This window comes from Entelurus aequoreus, linkage group LG01 (genome assembly GCF_033978785.1).
Source record: "Entelurus aequoreus isolate RoL-2023_Sb linkage group LG01, RoL_Eaeq_v1.1, whole genome shotgun sequence".
NCBI classification, from domain to species: domain Eukaryota; kingdom Metazoa; phylum Chordata; class Actinopteri; order Syngnathiformes; family Syngnathidae; genus Entelurus; species Entelurus aequoreus.
Genome location: NC_084731.1, coordinates 28995185 through 29016151, shown reverse-complemented (window position 1 = coordinate 29016151; position 20967 = coordinate 28995185). Strand labels below are relative to the sequence as shown.

Sequence of the window (20967 nt, the reverse complement as noted above, 5' to 3'; positions counted from 1 at the left end):
TTAAAATCCAATCTACACTTTGTTAGAATATATAACAAATTGGACCAAGCTATATTTCTAACAAAGACAAATCATTATTTCTTCTAGATTTTCCAGAGCAAAAATTTTAAAAGGAATTTGATTCTACAGATTTTCTAGATTTGCCAGAATATTTTTTTTGAATTTTAATCATAATAAGTTTGAAGAAATATTTCACAAATATTCTTCGTCGAAAAAACAGAAGCTAAAATGAAGAATTAAATTAAATTTTTTTTATTATTCTTTACACACTAAATTTTTTTTTTACTTTAACATTGATTTAAATTGTCAGGAAAGAAGAGGAAGGAATTTAAAAGCTAAAAAGGTATATGTGTTTAAAAATCCTAAAATAATTTTTAAGGTTGTATTTTTTCTCTAAAATTGTCTTTCTGAAAGTTATAAGAAGCAAAGTAAAAAAAATAATGAATTTATTTAAACAAGTGAAGACCAAGTCTTTAAAATATTTTCTTGGATTTTTTAATTCTATTTGAGTTTTGTCTCTCTTAGAATTAAAAATGTCGGGCAAAGCGAGACCAGCTTGCTAGTAAATAAATGCAATTTAAAAAATAGAGGCAGCTCACTGGTAAGTGCTGCTATTTGAGCTATTTTTAGAACAGGCCAGCGGGCGACTCATCTGGTCCTTTCGGGCTACCTGGTGCCTGCGGGCCCCGCGTTGGTGACCCTTGATATACAGTGATTCATTAGGATAATTGGGTTATGTATGTTCTATTAATGATGTTTTCATGTCTTTAAACACTAAAATATTTTCTTCAAATGGTGCTGTCTTTGTTAATTTTAGCATGTTAAATTGGTGAAAAACCAGGAGCTTCGGGGGGCATTGCCCCCCTTGTCCCCCCACCTGGACCTGGCTGGGGGCCTTCGTCCCCCAGACCCCCGGAAATGTTTTCAGTCTTTTTCATTGTGGTCAAATCACATGCCTGAATAAACTTCTCAATCAATCAAAACCTGGTGCACAGTCATGTTGGAAGAGGAAGGGGCCCGCTCCATACTGTTCCCACAAGGTTGGGAGCATGGAATTGTCCAAAATATTTTGGTATCCTGGAGCATTCAAAGTTCCTTTCACTGGAACTAAGGGGCCAAGCCCAACTCTTGAAAAACAACCCCACACCATAATTCGTCCTCCACCAAATTTCACACTCGGCACAATGCAGCCCGAAATGTACCGTTCTCCTGGCAACCTCTAAACCCAGACTCGTCCATCAGATTGCCAGATGGAAAAGCGTGATTCATCACTCCAGAGAAGGCGTCTCCACTGCTCTAGAGTCCAGCGGCGACGTGCTTTACACCACTGCATCCGACGCTTTGCATTGGACTTGGTGATGTATGGCTTAGATGCAGCTGCTCGGCCATGGAAACCCATTTTAATGAAGCTCTCTGCCTACTGTATGTGGGCTAATTGGAAGGTCGCTTGAAGTTTGGAGCTCTGTAGCAACTGACAGACCCCTCTCTGTCAGTTTACGTGGCCTACCACTTGGTGGCTGAGTTGCTGTTGTTCCCAAACTCTTCCATTTTCTTATAATGAAGCCGACAGTTGACTTTGGAATATTTAGGAGCGAGGAAATTTCACGACTGCACAGGTGGCATCCTATGACAGTTCCACGCTGGAAATCACTGAGTTCCTGAGAGCGGCCCATTCTTTCACAAATGTTTGTAGAAACAGTCTCCATGGCTAAGTGCTTGATTTTATAGACCTGTGGCCGGGCCAAGTGATTAGGACACCTGATTCCGATCATTTGGGTGGCCAAATACTTTTGGCATTATAGTGTATGTGTTCTTTTTTCTTGTCTATATCTGCCTTTAAACTCAACATGTCTGTCAATGTATGTGTCCCTTACTTTCTGTTTCTTTTCTATGACTGTTCCCTAAAAAGTCGGTCATACCCCAAAGCACGGGGGGGGGGGATAAGAAAAACTCCACTAGCAAGACTCATTCAACCATGGACACATTCTTAAATGTGCCAGTCACACCATTGTGATTGTGGAACACCTTTGTGTACGTGGATCAGAAATGCTCCATTGTGGATTGTTTTCCTTCCCTTGGATACGTTCTGGGGGCAGCACGGTGGAACAGGGGTTTGTGCATGTGCCTCACAAAACGAAGGTCCTGGGTTCGATCCCCGGGCTCGGGGTCTTTCTGTGTGAAGTTTGCGTGTTTTCCCCGTGATTGCGTGGGTTCCCTCCGTGTCCTCCGGCTTCCTCCCACCTCCAAAGACATGTACCTGGGGATAGGTTGGTTGGCAACACTAAATTGGCCTAAGTGTGTGAATGTTGTCTGTGTTGACCCTGTGATGAGGTGGCGACTTGTCCAGGGTGTACCCCGCCTTCCGCCCGAATGCAGCTGAGATAGGCTCCAGCACCCCCCCGACCCCGAAAGGGACAAGCGGTAGAAAATGGAAGGATGGATGGATGGATCTGCTTTCTTTGTATGAGGAGAGCAGTTGTTGTATGTAGGACACATTATGGTGGTCAGTAATGATTTCATCATTGGACACTTTAATTATGTTAGCGTAATTGGTAATTAAGATATTACACAACTACCATTTTAGTTACTGACACTAGGCCTGGGTCGATATTCGAAAAGTCAATTAACCGACGATAAATGAAAATAAAGTCGTTAAGTTTTCCTGAGTCGATAAATCGCTGTGTGCATACTTCAAGAGCGTTCACACTTTTCGTCGCTTTTGTGCCATAGCGGAATGAAAAGAAGGGGGTGAATGATCTTGTCCTCATGAACAGTTAGCATGTAGCTGCTAACATAAACAAAATGATCACACAACCAAATGTCACCGCACCAGTGTGGGAATATTTCAATCCAAACCTTTGGAACAAGATGAGCCTACCAACACTGAGAAGCCACTTTGCCGAATGTGCGCGACTAAAACAACGCCCACTTGGAACACAACTAACCGACAGTCCACGCTCACTTTGCATTTGGTGAACAAGCCAGGTCAGTTAAACAAAACAGTGCAAAATGATGTGTGGTTAAATACATCGCCAAAGACATGCTACTAATAAATGCTGTTATAAATTTAGCATTTTTTAAAAGTGTTGTCATGTTGTCATGTCATTTCGGTGTTCCTCACTCGGAATCTGCCAAACTTAATTTTGTTTTGTATATGACCTGTTGATACATCTGTTTAAACTGTAGTGTTTGTATTGTTACTTTGCACGTTTGTTTAAGAAAGTCGTAACTTGATTGACAGTTTAGTGATGTACAACTCGATCTCTGCCTACATGTTCAATATTGAAGTGCAACTTAGTATGTTAATACTTTATTTAGCTATTTTTTTAATTCTGGTTGTGTATATTTGAGCTCTCGCCCAATCCCCTCCTTAAGACATTTTGTTGCTTTTGGTTGTAATTTTTATTCAAGTGCAAACTTTACTAACAGACAAAATATATGTTATTTGTTTTATCTAACATGGAAAATAAAAATGTTTTCATTCCAATTACAATGTTGAAATACGCAAGAAATACATGTTTATTGCATTTGACAGGATATACATTCATTAAAGGCCTACTGAAATTAGATTTTCTTATTCAAACAGGGATAGCAGGTCCATTCTATGTGTCATACTTGATCATTTCGCGATATTGCCATATTTTTGCTGAGAGGATTTAGTAGAGAACATTGACGATAACGTTCGCAACTTTTGGTCGCTGATAAAAAAAAGCCTTGCCTGTACCGGAAGTAGCGTGACGTCACAAGTTGTGGAGCTCCTCACATCTGCACATTGTTTACAATCATGGCCACCAGCAGCGAGAGCGATTCGGACCGAGAAAGCGACGATTTCCCCATTAATTTGAGCGAGGATGAAAGATTCGTGGATGAAGAAAGTGAGCGTGAAGGACTAGAGGGCAGTGGAAGCGATTCAGATAGGAAAGATGCTGTGAGAGGCGGGTGGGACCTGATATTCAGTTGGGAATGACTAACAAACACCTCCCCCCTCCCATCCATATAACCCGCCAATACAAATCAAACACCCGCACAACACACTCAATCCCACAGCCCAAAGTACCGTTCACCTCTGCAAAGTTCATACAGCACATATATATCCCCAAAGTTACGTACGTGACATGCACATAGCGGCACGCACGTACGGGCAAGCGATCAAATGTTTGGAAGCCGCAGCTCATGCGTACTCACGGTACCGCGTCTGCGTATCCAACTCAAAGTCCTCCTGGTAAGAGTCTCTGTTGTCCCAGTTCTCCACAAGCCAATGGTAAAGCTTGATTGTCATCCTTCGGGAATGTAAACAATGAAACACCGGCTACATGTTTGTGTTGCTGCAGCCTGCTGCTAATACACCGCTTCCCACCTACAACTTTCTTCTTTGCTATCTCCATTGTTCATTAAACACATTGCAAAAGATTCACCAACACAGATGTCCAGAATACTGTGGAATTTTGCGATGAAAACAGACGACTTAATAGCTGGCCACAATGGTGTCCCAAAATGTCCGCTACAATCCGTGACGTCACGCGCAAACGTCATCATACCGAGACGTTTTCAGCAGGATATTTCGCGGGAAATTTAAAATTGCACTTTACTAATCTAACCCGGCCGTATTGGCATGTGTTGCAATGTTAAGATTTCATCATTGATATATAAACTATCAGACTGCGTGGTCGGTAATAGTGGGTTTCAGTAGGCCTATAATATTATATTATCATTACATCAATGGTTAATTTGGTCTCATAAAAATAATGGCGATATTATAGTTTATCGGCAATAATTCATAGGTCAATATATTGTCAAACAAAATGTGTTATCGACCCAGACGTAACTGACACACATTAATGGACCTTATACTCAAGACTACTGTTACTTATTTTAAGCAATTATCAGTGCATTAACGTACAAACATTAGTCAGATTATTGCCATAGTTTGTTCTCTCCTTGTTTAGTTTTTACACTTTTGGAAACAAATCCCAGTTTACATGAAGCAGCTCTTATTTGATCGTTGACCAAATTCTGTTGTCGTGTTTTTCAACCATAAAAATGATGTTTCATGCTCGTAATTGTTACTTGTTGAAGCAAATACTTGTTGTAATTGGGCCCGTTGTGGCATAAGATTGGCAATAAAAGATAATAAGAGCATCGGACTTTGTGTCTTCTTGTGGACGCCACAATACATTATATTACTTTATATTGTTTTCAAGTTAAAAACTAATTTTTATGGCCTGGCGGCTAATTCTTTGCCGTGGCTCTCGCCATGATCTAAATACGTTAAGGGGAAACCCTGATTTGGGATGTCGTGGCCTCCGATGCCAATCCGATTTATTTTGGCCTTGGTTTCAAATTGATTTTGAGTCCTGATCTGATACTTTGACAATAGAGCCAATCACTTTAATATCAGTCATGACGTTCATCCTCTAGTCCTGCAGTGATAATGATATTTATAAAACCTTTTTTTTTTTTTGCTACCTTGGAAGCGAGGATTTGTAATGGACATTAGCCGCGCTGATACGACGTGTTTGCTACATCTTGCTCTCAAATACTAGCTGTGTTCTGGCAATACTTGCATTACCCGCCTGGAATTCCTGCACACCATGCATGTGTGTAACAAGGATTTTGGAAATGTCATTGTGCCTCTCTGAGCGTACATCCCTTTTGAAGGAATCTTTCACGGGAGTACAATATTCAGCCATGGGAACACAGTGGCGGCAAAGACTGGCTAATGTCCGGTCAGTTAAAAAAAAAGGCAATTGTGGCCCGATCTGATACCATGATCAAAACATCTCTATTTAAAAGTATACAATATATTTTACAGGGTTTCTCCTAGATTGCCTTGATACCTGAGGTGGTGGGGGCATGGTTAGGGGCGTGTTTTGGGCGTGGTCACCATGATGTCATCGTACAATTGGCATAATTTGCTTATTTTCTTTTAAAAGGCTCAAAAATTGTGTTCGCGTTTGGGGATTTCATGCCAATTACGTCTACATTGTTGTGTACAATCACTGCATTCTCACTCCCCTAAATACAATTTAATTAAGCAAATGGTTGTACCGCTTGTTTTTCTTACTCACTGTAATATATTCTATCAAATATTTGTAGCGATATTATGTAGGGTAGCGAGAGTCTACCCCTGTTATTGTTGTCTACCTATTACATTTTTTAGTTGTCTTGTTTTGATAATAAATTACACAGTGGAGCAGTGGGTGGGGTATTTTTTTTAAATTCTGAATTGATTCATGATAAAGTAACCAATGCTGGTGGGAAATAAAGTTACAATTATGTAGAGTGCCTAACAGACTAAGGCTACAGTGTGAAAATGGCATAACTAAAAGTAAATATCATCTGACCTGCTAAGTAGAGATGTCCGATAATGGCTTTTTTGCAGATATCCGATATTCCCATATTGTCCAACTCTTACCGATTCCGATATCAACCGATACTGATATATACAGTCATGGAATTAACACATTATTATGCCTAATTTTGTTGTGATGCCCCGCTGGATGCATTAAACAATGTAACAATGTTTTCCAAAATAAATCAACTCAAGTTATGGAAAAAAATGCCTACATGGCACTGCCATATTTAATATTGAAGTCACAAAGTGCATTATTATTTTTAACATGCCTCAAAACGGCAGCTTGGAATTTGGGACATGCTCTCCCTGAGAGAGCATGAGGAGGTTGAGGTGGGCGGGATTGGGTGGGTGGGGTTGAGTTGGTTTAGGGGGTGGCGGGGGGTGTATATTGTAGTGTCCCGGAAGAGTTAGTGCTGCAAGGGGTTCTGGGTATTTGTTCTGTTGTGTTTATGTTGCGCTACGGTGCGGATGTTCTCCCGAAATGTGTTTGTCATTCTTGTTTGGTTTGGGTTCACAGTGTGGCGCATATTTGTAACAGTGTTAAAGTTGTTTATACGGATACCCTCAGTGTGACCTGTATGGCTGTTGACCAAGTATGATTTGCATTCACTTGTGTGTGTGAAAAGCTGTAGAGATCATGTGATTGGGCCGGCACGCAAAGGCAGTGCCTTTAAAGCACGCCCCCAACGTTGTTGTCTGGGTGGAAATCGTGAGAAATTCGGGAGAATGGTTGCCCCGGGAGATTTTCGGGAGGGGCACTGAAATTCGGGAGTCTTCCGGGAAAATCGGGAGGGTTGGCAAGTATGACTGGGAGACACAACTGCTCTGGAATTCTCCCTACGTCCGTGTACCACTCCGTACAGCGGCGTTTTAAAAAGTCATAAATTTTACTTTTTGAAACCGATACCGATCATTTCTGATTTTACATTTTAAAGCATTTATCGGCCGATAATATCGGCAGTCCGATATTATCGGACATCTCTACTGCTAAGTCAATAAAATTAGTGCTGTGCCATATCATACTGGGCACAACAATAGCAGTATAATTTGTGGGTAAAGATACAAAAATGCAATAGAGTGATATTGGGAATACGGTACAGTTACTGGCACTGAGTTTTGTCACCCGCCGTGGGGTACAGCCTGGCTAATAAGTGAAGCACTTTGCAGCTGCTGATGTGTGCCTCAAAAGTAAACAAACTCACCGGTGCAGGTCGGAAGCACTCGCACTATAGTTTTAATCCATGTGAAAAGAAAATCAAATTGAGTTGTCTGTAGACTGTATATCAATATTGTTTATTTTTTATTTTTTTAAACACAATTAATCAACTACAGTATTTTCCCGACTATAAGGCGCACTTACAACCCTTTTTTTTTTTCTTTAAAACTCGACAGTGCGCCCTATAACCCGGTGCGCCTAATGTACGGAATCATTCTGGTTTTGCTTAGCGACCTTGATGCAATTTTATGGTGTAATGCTAAGTGTGACCAGTAGATGGCAGTCAAACAAGTGATACGTGTAAATAAATAAATGATAAATGGGTTATACTTGTATAGCGCTTTTCTACCTTCAAGGTACTCAAAGCGCTTTGACACTATTTCCACATTCACCCATTCACACACACACATTCACACACTGATGGCGGGAGCTGCCATGCAAGGCGCTAACCAGCAGCCATCAGGAGCAAGGGTGAAGTGTCTTGCCCAAGGACACAACGGACGTGACTAGGATGGTAGACTGCAATATGATGGCAATATGACTCAAGTAAACAACACCAACATTTTATATGTTCCATTGAAAATATAGAACATTATACATGCCCATTAAAATGTTTTAGTACGACTTTGGTAAGCTATTAAGTCGCACTGCTTGATGATTATTATTATGGTGCGTGTATAAGGCAAGACATATTATCTGGCGTTTTGTTTCGCAATATTATGCAAAAGCAACTTTTCTTACCTTCTGGTACCTGCTGATCTGTATTTGAGATCTGCATAAATCCTGAAAAATTGTGCGTGTCCGCCTTTGTAGTCCGTGTTGACACCGTAGTTGATAAGCTTCTTCTTTTTCTCTGTCTTCTTGTTATGTGACATTCATCCTCTGCTGTTGCCATTTCTAATATAAAGTATTGTAAAGTTCTTACTTATATCTGTCAGTAAACTCGCCATGAAAGCGCTAAAACATACTGGTATAGTGAGTTTTAATTACTCACCCAAGGAACTTTAGTTATTAGAGAGTTCCGGTCGTATGGTTTTTCACGGGACACATTTCCGGTGTTGTTGTTTACGGATCGGGATGTCCCGATCCGATATTTGGATCGGATCGACCGCCGATATTGGCCAAAAAATGCGTATCTGCAAGGCATGGGAAAATGCTGATCCAGATCCAGTTTTTAAAAAAATTCCGGTCCGTGTTCTCTAACGCACAGATTTAAATAATACATTCCACTTTTCTGCTGCTCCCTAATTTCCGTTCCGCATTTTCCAGCACACCTTCAACACATCCACAGGTCTGTGTCCTAACCGTTAAGACAGCCATGTGAATTAAAAGTTACAGGTAAAAATGTCAGCTGTCTCTGTGCGATATATAAAATGACTATATCGTGATATTCGAGTATACGTTCTCACGCAGTTGCTTTTAGCTGCTGGCATTACACGACAGGCTCTTCCCACTCCTTCTTGTGTCTGCTTCTCACAGACAGCAAGTGCACCTTCTTACACACGTCACATACTGTCACGTCATACGTCACATACGTATACGCCCTCTCCCAGCAGAGAGGTAGCAGCATGGCTAACGTTAGCTGTGATGCTAGCGTAGCCGTGTGAGTGGTAATAATGAAGGAATAATTCATTAATTCCCAAGAAAAACAGCAGGGGGTCCATCGTCTGGCGGTGGTTTGGCTTCAAGTGGGAATATGTCGAACAGACAACCGTAATTTGTCAAGTGTGGGGCAAAAGCGTTGCTATAAAAAGTAGTATTACTGCTAATATGTAGCATCGTTTGAAAAGTCCCCTGCTAGAAAATGAAGAGTGTTTGAAACTCCGCACGTCAACATCTCCATTGTGTAATATTCAAACTCACCTAATTCAGCTGGCTAGTTGTTATCAGGAGTACTAAAACCCTTTTCAACATGAATCTGACAACTAAGTAGGCTAAATAACTTTAAACTTTAATACATGCTCGTTTAAGGCCAGTATCGGCCAGTACCGGTATCGGATCGGAAGTGCAAAAACAACATCGGTATCGGATCGGAAGTGCAAAAACCTGGATCGGGACATCCCTATTTACGGATGATAAGATTCTGCTCTGTTATTGATTTAGGTAAAGTCTCAATGTCATTAAAACGGTCAGCTCCATCTTTTGACACTTCTTCCACTCCCGTCCTTGCACGCTACACCGCTACAACAAAGATGACGGGTAGAAGACGCTGTGGAAGGTGAGCCACGTAAATAAGACCGCCCACAAAACGGCGCATCCGGAAGCGACTGTCTGAAAGCGACTTGAAGATGATCTGTAAAACATAATCTATGCAACATTTTGACCAAAGAACCACCATTACATGTTATGTAGACCACAAGGAAGTGTTTTCCATTTAGAAAAAAAATAAAAAATATGACTCCTTCAATGCGCCCTATAATATATATATGAAAAAAGATTGAAAATAGACCATTCATCGGCAGTGCGTCTTATAATCCGGTGCGCCCTATGGTCCGTAAAATACGGTATATACTTTATGTACAGTTATTTATTTTTCGCAAAATGTTACTTGGACACACAACTAAAGTTTTTAAATCATGTTTTTAATGTCACAGGGAAGCTATTACAGTTAGACATCAACTATATATTTAATGGGGTATTGCCTGAGAGTAGGTAGCATCATAGTCGCGGTTTACATATACGTGGATCCCAGGTCCATCCATCCATTTTTCTACCGCTTGTCCCTTTCGGGGTTGCTGGAGCCTATTTCAGCTGCATTCCGGCCAACGAACCCCCACATACTAGGTTATACCGTCGGAAAGGTGTACTTTCCAGCTATAAATGTATTTTATATTGGGAACATTTCAGGTTACCATGGCGACGCTATTCACGATTAAATCAAAATATGCGGCACATTTATTTTTTTGCAAAAATGGGCCAGCCTACTTTGTCTAAAACGAGACGAACCGGCCAACAAACCCCCACATATGTTATACTGTCGGAAAGGTCTCGTTCGCGCCTGTAATTTGAACACTTTCCCTTGTGGATCATTAAAGTTTGTCTAAGTCTAAGTCTAAGTAAGCATATTCTAAATTGGGAACATTTTGTGTTACCATGGCAACATTATTCACAAACAAAAAAAAACTCCTTTTGTCTTCTACGAGACGAACCGGTCAACAAACCCCCACTAATGTTATACCGTCGGGAATGTCTCGTTTGCGCCGATAGGCGTATTTTAAATTGGGAACAGTTCACGTTACTATGGCGACGCTATTCAAGAATAAACAAAAACATCGGCCAATGTGCCTTAATCTATTGTTTAAGAAATACGCACAGTGGAGAATCCAAGGCACACTTGCCGAAACTCACTTTGCCAAGCTTGTTTTTCCTTCACTTAACTAAAACATGCTTTTGTCCCTCCATCGGATTAAAATGGCAATTTATTTTTAATAGCAACAGCAGCTGGAGCTGACAGGCCCTGTGCCTGCTGATGCTGCAAACAGCTCCAAAGCTTTTCTGCCGCTTAGACCCGACTATGTCTCATTACTAACAAAAGAGATGTTTAGAGGGAGCAGACCAGACAAGGAGGAGAGAGAGGATTTAGTCCGTTCAATTCTCAGTAAGGTCAAGCCATGTACAGTATATTGTGTGAAGGCCTTGGTGAAAAGACTGGAGAGAACTTGTTACCTTTAAGCCTCGTCTTGATTGTGAGATGAAATCCTCGTATGAACTTCATATAACGGCAATTCACTAATTCTCAGTCTTATCTTGACATCCTGGTTTTCATTTTTTCAGCTTCAGTGCACCTGGCTCGGTTCTAAAAGATGGCTGAATCTTCAAGAGTATCAGAGCAAAAAGCTGATGCAAGAGTGTGGTGTGGCTGTCCAAAGGTTCTATGTAGCTGACACGGCCTCTGAGGCCTTAGAGGCTGCAAAGAGACTCAGTGAGTAGCAGAAATACACGCACGCACACACACACACACACACACACACACACACACACACACACACACACACACACACACACACTGGTTATCATTTGCAATGGGGACCAAGTTTTTGATCATCACCCTTTCTACAGGTTGTGGAGGCATACATTTTTCTAGGTAAAATAGCCACTGCCCAGTTAGCTCATACACGTCTTTAAATCTCTGGATTGATGAAGTAATGTGCTGATCATTCTTACTGGGGACCTTGGGGAAAAAGAGTTAATATGGTTCATGGGGACCAAATTTAAATCATTTTGCATAATTCACACAAATTTGTACGTGACTACTGAGGACCATTTATTTAAAAAAAAATTAAAATAAAAAAAGTTCAAATTAAATATGACATGATCCTCAGAATACAGCACTACAGCTGTCCTAAAATAGCAGGGGTGTCCAAAGTGCGGCCATTTGCGGCCCGCAGGTAATTTTTTAACGGCCCATTTTAAAATACGATTAAAAAAATTAAAAACATAAAAAGTGGTATGAAAGACCAAACAGGTGACATGTAACAAGAAAATGTTGCAATGTTTACTCTAATAACACAAAGCTGCCATGAAGGCTGTTTCTTTCTTTAAAAAATAATGAATCAAAATCAATGTTATTATGAATTATTGACCTATCCAAGGCTCCAATTACGTCACATTAAATATTGCACTTTGAGATATTTTTTTGGGAAAATGTTGCATATTTTGTGTTTGCCATATAAAAAATTTAGCTGTATTTTTTTTAAAAAAGAAGGGCTTAAAACGAACAAACAAAAAACATAAACAACAATAAAACTTATAATTGACAGATCTGAAGTTGATCTCGAGATTGTGTTAAAAGTAAACAGTAAAAAAAAATTATAATTTTTTTTTTTAACACTTTAATGAGTAGGACCCTTTTGGTTCCCCAATCATTTTTGTGTGATTTGTTTTTAAGTGTCATCGCTCAAAAAATAATAATGAATTACAATCAATGGTGTTATGAATTATTGACCTTTTTAGGGCTCCAATTATTATATAATCTTAAATATTCCACTTAAACACTTTTTTGGGTGACAATATTGTATATTTTGTGTTTTTTCCATAAAAAAACAGGGTTTTCTTTGACAAAAAGAGCATACGACTCAAATCTTTAAAAACGTTATTGACATATAGACCTAACATCCGCTCAGTGGCCTAGTGGTTAGAGTATCCGCCCTGAGATCGGTAGGTTGGAGTTCAAATCCCAGCCGAGTCATACCAAAGACTATAAAAATGGGACCCATAACCTCCCTGCTTGGCACTCAGCAACACGGGTTGGAGTTGGGGGTTAAGTCACCAAAATGATTCCCGGGCGCGGCGCCGCTGCTGCCCACTGCTCCCCAAGGGGATGGGTCAAATGCAGAGGACAAATTTCACCACATCTAGTGTGTGTGTGACAATCATTGGTATCTTTAATCTTTAATCTTTAATGTTGATCTAGGGATTTAAAACTTGAATAATAATAAAAATAATAATACTGAATAATTTTTACCAAAACCCTTTGGGGTCCCTGGGATCAAGCCTGAGTGGAGGCCTAAATGTAATTTTTTTATACATATATTGTATTGGTTTTTAAAATAAAAAAATATCAAAATGGCCCCCGCTTGCTTTGATTTTTCAGTGTGCGGCCCTCAGTGGAAAAAGTTTGGACACCCCTGTCTTATAGGAAGTTTCACCACTTAAATATTAAAGCAAACCCTGCATCTTCTGTGACATTACTGAAAACTGCTATTTAGCAGTAATGAAGTTGTCTGCAACTCCAACTATCATATATAAAAGGATGGAAAATTCTGAATGTGAATCATACTTTAGGTAATAATGTTTTATAATCATGCTGTTTGAAAATGTCATCCTAAGGAACACTAAACCATATTTTGTTTTTGGAAAAATATATTAGTTTTAACTAAGGATGGATACCATGCAGAATCACAGTACTATTAATGTTTAATGGGCCAAAGCTTAAAAATCACTTGGGCATCTTCACAATGGATCTGACTATCATTTAAAAAGGTTTCCCTTTAGGGGACCTGTTTTTTTGTCCCCATACCGTCAGAGGTCCCTTAAAGGTGACTGTGTAAACCAGGGGTGTCCAAAGTACGGCCCGCGGGTCAAATGCGGCCTGCCGGCGTCTTCAATTTGGCCCTCGTGAGTTTAATAAAAAATCTTATATTCATTTTAAAAGTATAACATTTTAAAGGTTGCTATTTTGACACAATCTAGGGGACAACGTGCGTTTTTCTTGGTCAAAGACTTTTTATGTTTGGAATGTGCAGCATCTATTTATATGACCGAATGCAAACAACCTTCTCTAGTCATGGTGCAAAAAAACAATCTAAAAAATCCAACCAACACAAAATGTAAACAGACATGGTCATTGAACTTTGTGGATATTATGAAAAACATCCAATCACCATAAAAAATTCAAAATACAATTACACCCATTTAAATCCATTACAAAGCATGATGGGAAAATGCTTAACACTCTCCAAACGTATCCATGTTTGGTGCATTTTAGCTGCTTGATAATTCTGATTGATTACAAAACTTTAAGGAGGTTGTCACGGAAGTAAACAAGGTAGAAGTCAAACTTTTGCCTACTCTTAATATTATATTAATATAGTGTGTGTGTGTGTGTGTATATATATATATATATATATATATATATATATATATATATATATATATATATATATATATGTATATATATATATATATATATATATATGTATATATATATATATATATATATATATATGTATATATGTATATATGTATATATATATATATATGTATATATGTATATATATATACATGTATATATGTATATATATATATATGTATATATGTATATATATATATGTGTATATATATATATATATATATATATATATATATATATATATATATATATATATATATATATATATATATATATATATATATATATATATATATATATATATATATATATATATATATATATATATACATACATACATATAGTTGTTACTTTACATGCAGTCGGCTTTCGGCCCTCAACCACATTTTTTTAGCCCAATGCGGCCCCCAAGTCAAAATGTTTGGACACCCCTGGTGTAAACAGAGCGATGTCCCCATTAATAAGCATTGCCAGACACACACACGCACACACACACTTTGACACACTTTGGATGTCAGTTAAAAGCAGGGAAGTGTGGTCAGTATAGGCTGGTGGGTGAGCCTTACTTGTTTCGATGGGGCAAAAAAACCCGAATAATAATTTATAAAATACAATATTTTGTCATTAAAAATCCTTTAACATTGTCTGTAACACTTTAGTATGAGGGACATATTCACCATTAATTAGTTGGTTATTAAAGTAACAAAGACTTAATTTAGAGTTAGTTGGACACTAGGGGAACATACAAGGGTTAGGGTTGGTGTTGGGGTTAGGGTTAGGGTTCGGCTTACTAATAAGCAATAATTCTGAGGTTATTGAGGGAAGACTCTTAGTTTACTGGTTGTACACTGCAAAATCTGAAATCTAAGTAAGATTAAATATCTGAAATAAGGGTGATATTTGCTTATTTTCTGTCTGATAAGATAATTCTTCTCACTAAGCAGATTTTATGTTAGAGTGTTTTACTTGTTTTAAGGGTTTTGGTCCTAAATGATCTCAGTAAGATATTACAGCTTGTTGCTGATATTTTATGACCTATATTGAGTAAAACATGCTTGAAACTAGAATATCAACTGATGCAAAGCTGTGTCATCAACACTCACAAGTATAAAACTACTTTTTTTTAAAGTAATAATTTCTTACTTCAAGCATGAAAAAAATAAATCATGATGCCGAGCGCATATCATTATGTCAAGATAATGGCACTAGCATTTACTTAATTTAAGGATATTTTTCAAAATATTGAGTGAAAAGGTCTCGGGTTTTTTTCTACCAAGAAAAGTGCACTTGTTATTAGTGAGAATATACTTGTTTTAATGTATTTTTGGGTTCATTGAGGTTAGCTAATTTTACTTGTTTTGGAAAGTCTTGACAAGCCAAATGTTCTTGTTCTATTGGCAGATAATTTTGCTTAGTTCAAATAAAATACCCCTTATTTTTTTCTTTTTTTTTCTTTTTTTTTTAACACTGACTTTTTGCAGTGTATAATGCCATGCAGAATAAGGCATTAATAAATACTTAATAATGACTAATTAAGAGCCAATATGTTACTAATTTGCATGTTAATAACTAATTAATTTATGGTGAATATGTGTTCCCCATACTAAAGTGTTACCACATTGTCTTAATAGAATATCAAAAAATGTGCACATTTCCTGATTAAATACAATGCAGATGTCATGATCCCACATGACTGTTTGAACTTTGTTTTTCCTGTTTATTACCACTTCGTCGAAAGGTGCTGTTGTTTTTTCTGTATTTCCTGTTTAGTGTGTTTTGCAGCACCTTTGGTGTCAGTGTGTTGTAGCACATTTACTGTGTGTTTGTTACCCTGCCAGGACATCTGCTTAGCTCCACATTGTTCCCTCCTTCAGCGCTGGTTCATTATTTAGTGTATGCCATGGTGTGCTGGTGCTTTCTGAGTTTCTGCTAGATCGGAGTTATTTTTACTCTGCATGGTACCTAACAAAGCAGATGCTTGTTGTTGCTTTACCATCATTGTTTTAACAAAACACAGTGGCTTTTAAAAAACTTTATAGATAGATATATAGTACTTTATTGATTCCTTCAGGAGAGTTTCCTCATGAAAATTAAAATTCCAGCAGCAGTGTACAGAATTGAGATCAAATTTAAAAAGTAAAAAGTAAATAATGTAACAAGTGTCAGAAAAGAAGTTATATGACTCGAGGGTAAACGGTTGCAAAATGAGCGCAAGAAGCTAGCACTTTAATGTTAGCATGCTAGCATACTAACGTAAACATGTATACAGTTGGCATGTTTCAAATACCAAGTTATATGAGAGTAAAGTGTATGGCTGCGGAATTAGACAAAAAAAGCGTAAAATTAGCAAAAAAAGAGTTAGCACTTTGACGTTAGCGTGCTAGCGTGCTATCATTAGCACGCTAGCAGTTAACATGTGTCACATTCAAAGTTATATAACTATTAAGGTGTATGACTGTGGAAATAGACAAAAAAGTGTCATATTAGCTGGAAACGTTCTTAATGCTAATGTTAGCATACCAGCATGCTAACGTTAAGAAGCTAGCTCATGACTGGGTAAGAAGAAATACCAAAATGCAGTATTTGTTGGTGTAGACATAGAAAGTAGCAAAACAGCTAGCATAAAACGTTAGCATGCTAATGTGAGAGACGCCAGCAAAAATAAGCTAGCATGCTAACATACTCACAAGTATGCTAACTTATCTACACAAAGCAAAAAAATAACTATATTTTAATGTTATGCTCAATGGATGAATGAATGAACGAATGTGACCACCATGATGGGGGATTATATGTAAATTCAAAAACGTCTCTAAACTGAACTTTTAGACAAAATCAGACTGATCAGACTTTTATTAGCAAATTACTGGACGTGTATAAGAGCTACTTCTGGAACAGGATACTCTAGGTATAGCATACCTAGAGTATATGTAATAATATATAGATTATTTTTCTGTTGAATATAGATTTTATGACTGAGTTTATTCTTGCTATTTAGACAATTTTTTGATTACCGCAAGTAAACCTATAATTACAAAAAGTATATTCAAAAACAAAAGGAGATATATTGTGTCTTGACTGCATAATGAAGTCATCAGTAGCATATGTGATTTAACTGGGACATTGCCTTGACAAGTTATGCACATGCATTTCTCTTGCAAAGTAAAGATGATATCCTCATCTGCCCCCGAATGTCTTTTTGCTCATGCGACACATCTCTCGCAAGTATAAATAAAATGACATGTTTATCATATTGCCGCATGATAACAGGAACCCAGATCTCTTCAAACGGTAATGTTCTGGTGAATTTTAAACAGAAGATGCAGAGTGTGTTCTATTAAGTTCCTTCTCCAAATAAATTCAGAAACTATAATGTGGCCAAAATGCTGTGTAGTCTTATTCGCCGAGCAGTCCTGTTAGTGTTGCATGACTCTTTGGCCCTGTTACAGGACATGCAAACTGTTGTGATTAATCAGAGATGACGTTTTATCAACATTAATCGCGTCTTCCAAGTTTTTAGCTAATGCATCGAAGCTCCGTTTTCCTTTTAGCTTGATGATTGTGCCTTCTCGGTTCTTCATCACAGCACTCAACCGCATTAATTTTTTCCACAACCTCTCATGTTTAGTTTTTCACACATCACATGGCTTTTGTTTGGATTTTTCCTCTTCATAATTTGTTTATTTTATCCCTTCGTTAAACACATATCAATGCAAATAAGAACTTAGAATGAATTTACATTTGTGTTTTTTTTGTTTTTTTTAAATGGTTGACATTTATTTTTGACTAGATTAAGCAACATTTGCCTGTTTTATGCACGCACAAAAGCTTAATTTGCATGGCCCAGTATCTATGTTCTTTTCTTTGCCCACTCCTCAAATTCCCCAACATACTACACCTGCTTCAGATTTTTTATTCAGTGTATTATCCGACTTTATCCCTGTGCAACAAGAAGGATGGCTGTTAGGAGGTGTGGTGCAACTCTTGCAATTAACAGTGCAATACCAGTGCGAACATTTTCATAACATGGTCACTACTGCATAGTTTCTCTTGTTATATTCTTATTTTTACTGTTATATTTTTATTCTTATTGTTGCTTTTTTATTTTTTATTTTTATTGTTATATTTTTTTTATTTTATTTCCATTTATACCCCAATTATTTACTATTTACTTTTTACTTTTTGAATTCGATCTCAATTCTGTACACTGCTGCTGGAATTTAAATTTTCTTGAGGGAACTCTCCTGAAAGAATCAATAAAGTACTATCTGTCTATCTGTCTGTCAATCTGTCTATCCATCTATCCATCTATCCATCTTTCCATCTTTCCACTGCTTGTTTTGAGAAACTGGGATGCTTCTTTTTGGTGCCCTCATTAAAGACATACTAAATCTACGTCTACACTGCAGGCCAAAATGGCCTAAATAGGACATTTTTTCATCAGATTTTTTCCAGCTGACTGTTTACACTGCAAGTAAATTATGATTTTTTTCAGACTCCGTTCAAACCTGCATACTTCGATGAAGTGAAAACAAAGGAAGACAAAACAAAATAAATTAAAAGTTGCAATACCTTTAAAATGAGTGTTTTTTTTTACATGAAAGTTAATTAAAGTAATATGATCCATCCCTCCATCCATCCATTTTTTTACCGCTTATGATGTATGAATTAATTATTGTATATAGTGTAATATATTTGACAGAGTTCTAATCATTTAATAACACAAGTAGAGGAGACACGGACATCAGCGTGGATCTACAAACCCCGTTTCCACATAAGTTGGGAAATTGTGTTAGATGTAAATATAAACGTAATACAATGATTTGCAAATCATTTTCAACCCATATTCAGTTGAATATGCTACAAAGACAACATATTTGATGTTCAAACTGATAAACATTTTTTTTTTGCAAATAATCATTAACTTTAGAATTTGATGCCAGCAACACGTGACAAAGAAGTTGGGAAAGGTGGCAATAAATACTGATAACGTTGAGGAATGCTCATCAAACACTTATTTGGAACATCCCACAGGTGAACAGGCAAATTGGGAACAGGTGGGTGCCATGATTGGGTATAAAAGTAGATTCCATGAAATGCTCAGTCATTCACAAACAAGGATGGGGCGAGGGTCACCACTTTGTCAACAAATGCGTGAGCAAATTGTTGAACAGTTTAAGAAAAACCTTTCTCAACCAGCTATTGCAAGGAATTTAGGGATTTCACCATCTACGGTCCGTAATATCATCAAAGGGTTCAGAGAATCTGGAGAAATCACTGCACGTAAGCAGCTAAGCCTGTGACCTTCGATCCCTCAGGCTGTACTGCATCAACAAGCGACATCAGTGTGTAAAGGATATCACCACATGGGCTCAGGAACACTTCAGAAACCCACTGTCAGTAACTACAGTTGGTCGCTACATCTGTAAGTGCAAGTTAAAACTCTCCTATGCAAGGCGAAAACCGTTTATCAACAACACCCAGAAACGCCGTCGGCTTCGCTGGGCCTGAGCTCATCTAAGATGGACTGATACAAAGTGGAAAAGTGTTCTGTGGTCTGACGAGTCCACATTTCAAATTTTTTTGGGAAACTGTGGACGTCGTGTCCTCCGGACCAACGAGGAAAATAACCATCCGGATTGTTATAGGCGCAAAGTTGAAAAGCCAGCATCTGTGATGGTATGGGGGTGTATTAGTGCCCAAGACATGGGTAACTTACACATCTGTGAAGGCGCCATTAATGCTGAAAGGTACATACAGGTTTTGGAGCAACATATGTTGCCATCCAAGCAACGTTACCATGGACGCCCCTGCTTATTTCAGCAAGACAATGCCAAGCCACGTGTTACATCAACGTGGCTTCATAGTAAAAGAGTGCGGGTACTAGACTGGCCTGCCTGTAGTCCAGACCTGTCTCCCATTGAAAATGTGTGACGCATTATGAAGCCTAAAATACCACAATGGAGACCCCGGACTGTTGAACAACTTAAGCTGTACATTCAAGCAAGAATGGGAAAGAATTCCTTCTGAGAAGCGTAAAAAATGTGTCTCCTCAGTTCCCAAACGTTTACTGAGTGTTGTTAAAAGGAAAGGCCATGTAACACAGTAGTCAACATGCCCTTTCCCAACTACTTTGGCACGTGTTGCAGCCATGAAATTCTATGTTAATTATTATTTGCAAAAAAAAAATAAAGTTTATGAGTTTGAACATCAAATATCTTGTCTTTGTAGTGCATTCAATTGAATATGGGTTGAAAATGATTTGCAAATCATTGTATTCCGTTTATATTTACATCCAACACAATTTCCCAACTCATATGGAAACTGGGTTTGTACGTGAGCTTTATTATTGAACTCGTATGTCAATTCCGGTCCTTCAACAATCGCTATTTCTTTGGAATCAAAATATATATTCATATATTCCATAAAGCCTATTATTTGTGCACTATTGACAAGTGATGCACCAAACATTTGGTCCTCTTAAATAGACTTTGCTCACCGAAACCGGGTGTTGTTGTGATGAAATATACACTTCCGCTGGCGACTGTGTCTTTCCCGGTGCACACCAGTGACAAAGCTTGTTCAAAGCTCACGAAAAAGTCACATACGGGTCACATTCAGGTCGCATTGCGTTTAGACTGAAGTCACATTTGAAAGGGTGAGATTTCAATCGGATTCAGGACTACCTCCTGATGTGGCATGGGGTAGTTCACGTTGTATATTAACGGACAGTAACATGTAGGATGTTCACATGGACGCAAACAA

The 20967-nt window shown here is 38.2% G+C and overlaps 1 protein-coding gene across 1 annotated transcript in view; it reads left to right on the top strand.

Annotated features, from left to right (window-relative positions):
* The window catches only part of suclg2 (succinate-CoA ligase GDP-forming subunit beta), a 248757-nt gene that overhangs the window by 33493 nt on the left and 194297 nt on the right, over positions 1-20967 (top strand). Inside the window, exon 2 of the mRNA XM_062047002.1 lies at positions 11346-11493. Within this exon, the coding sequence (XP_061902986.1) occupies positions 11346-11493 (148 nt within the window). The remainder of the gene's footprint in view (positions 1-11345; positions 11494-20967) is intronic.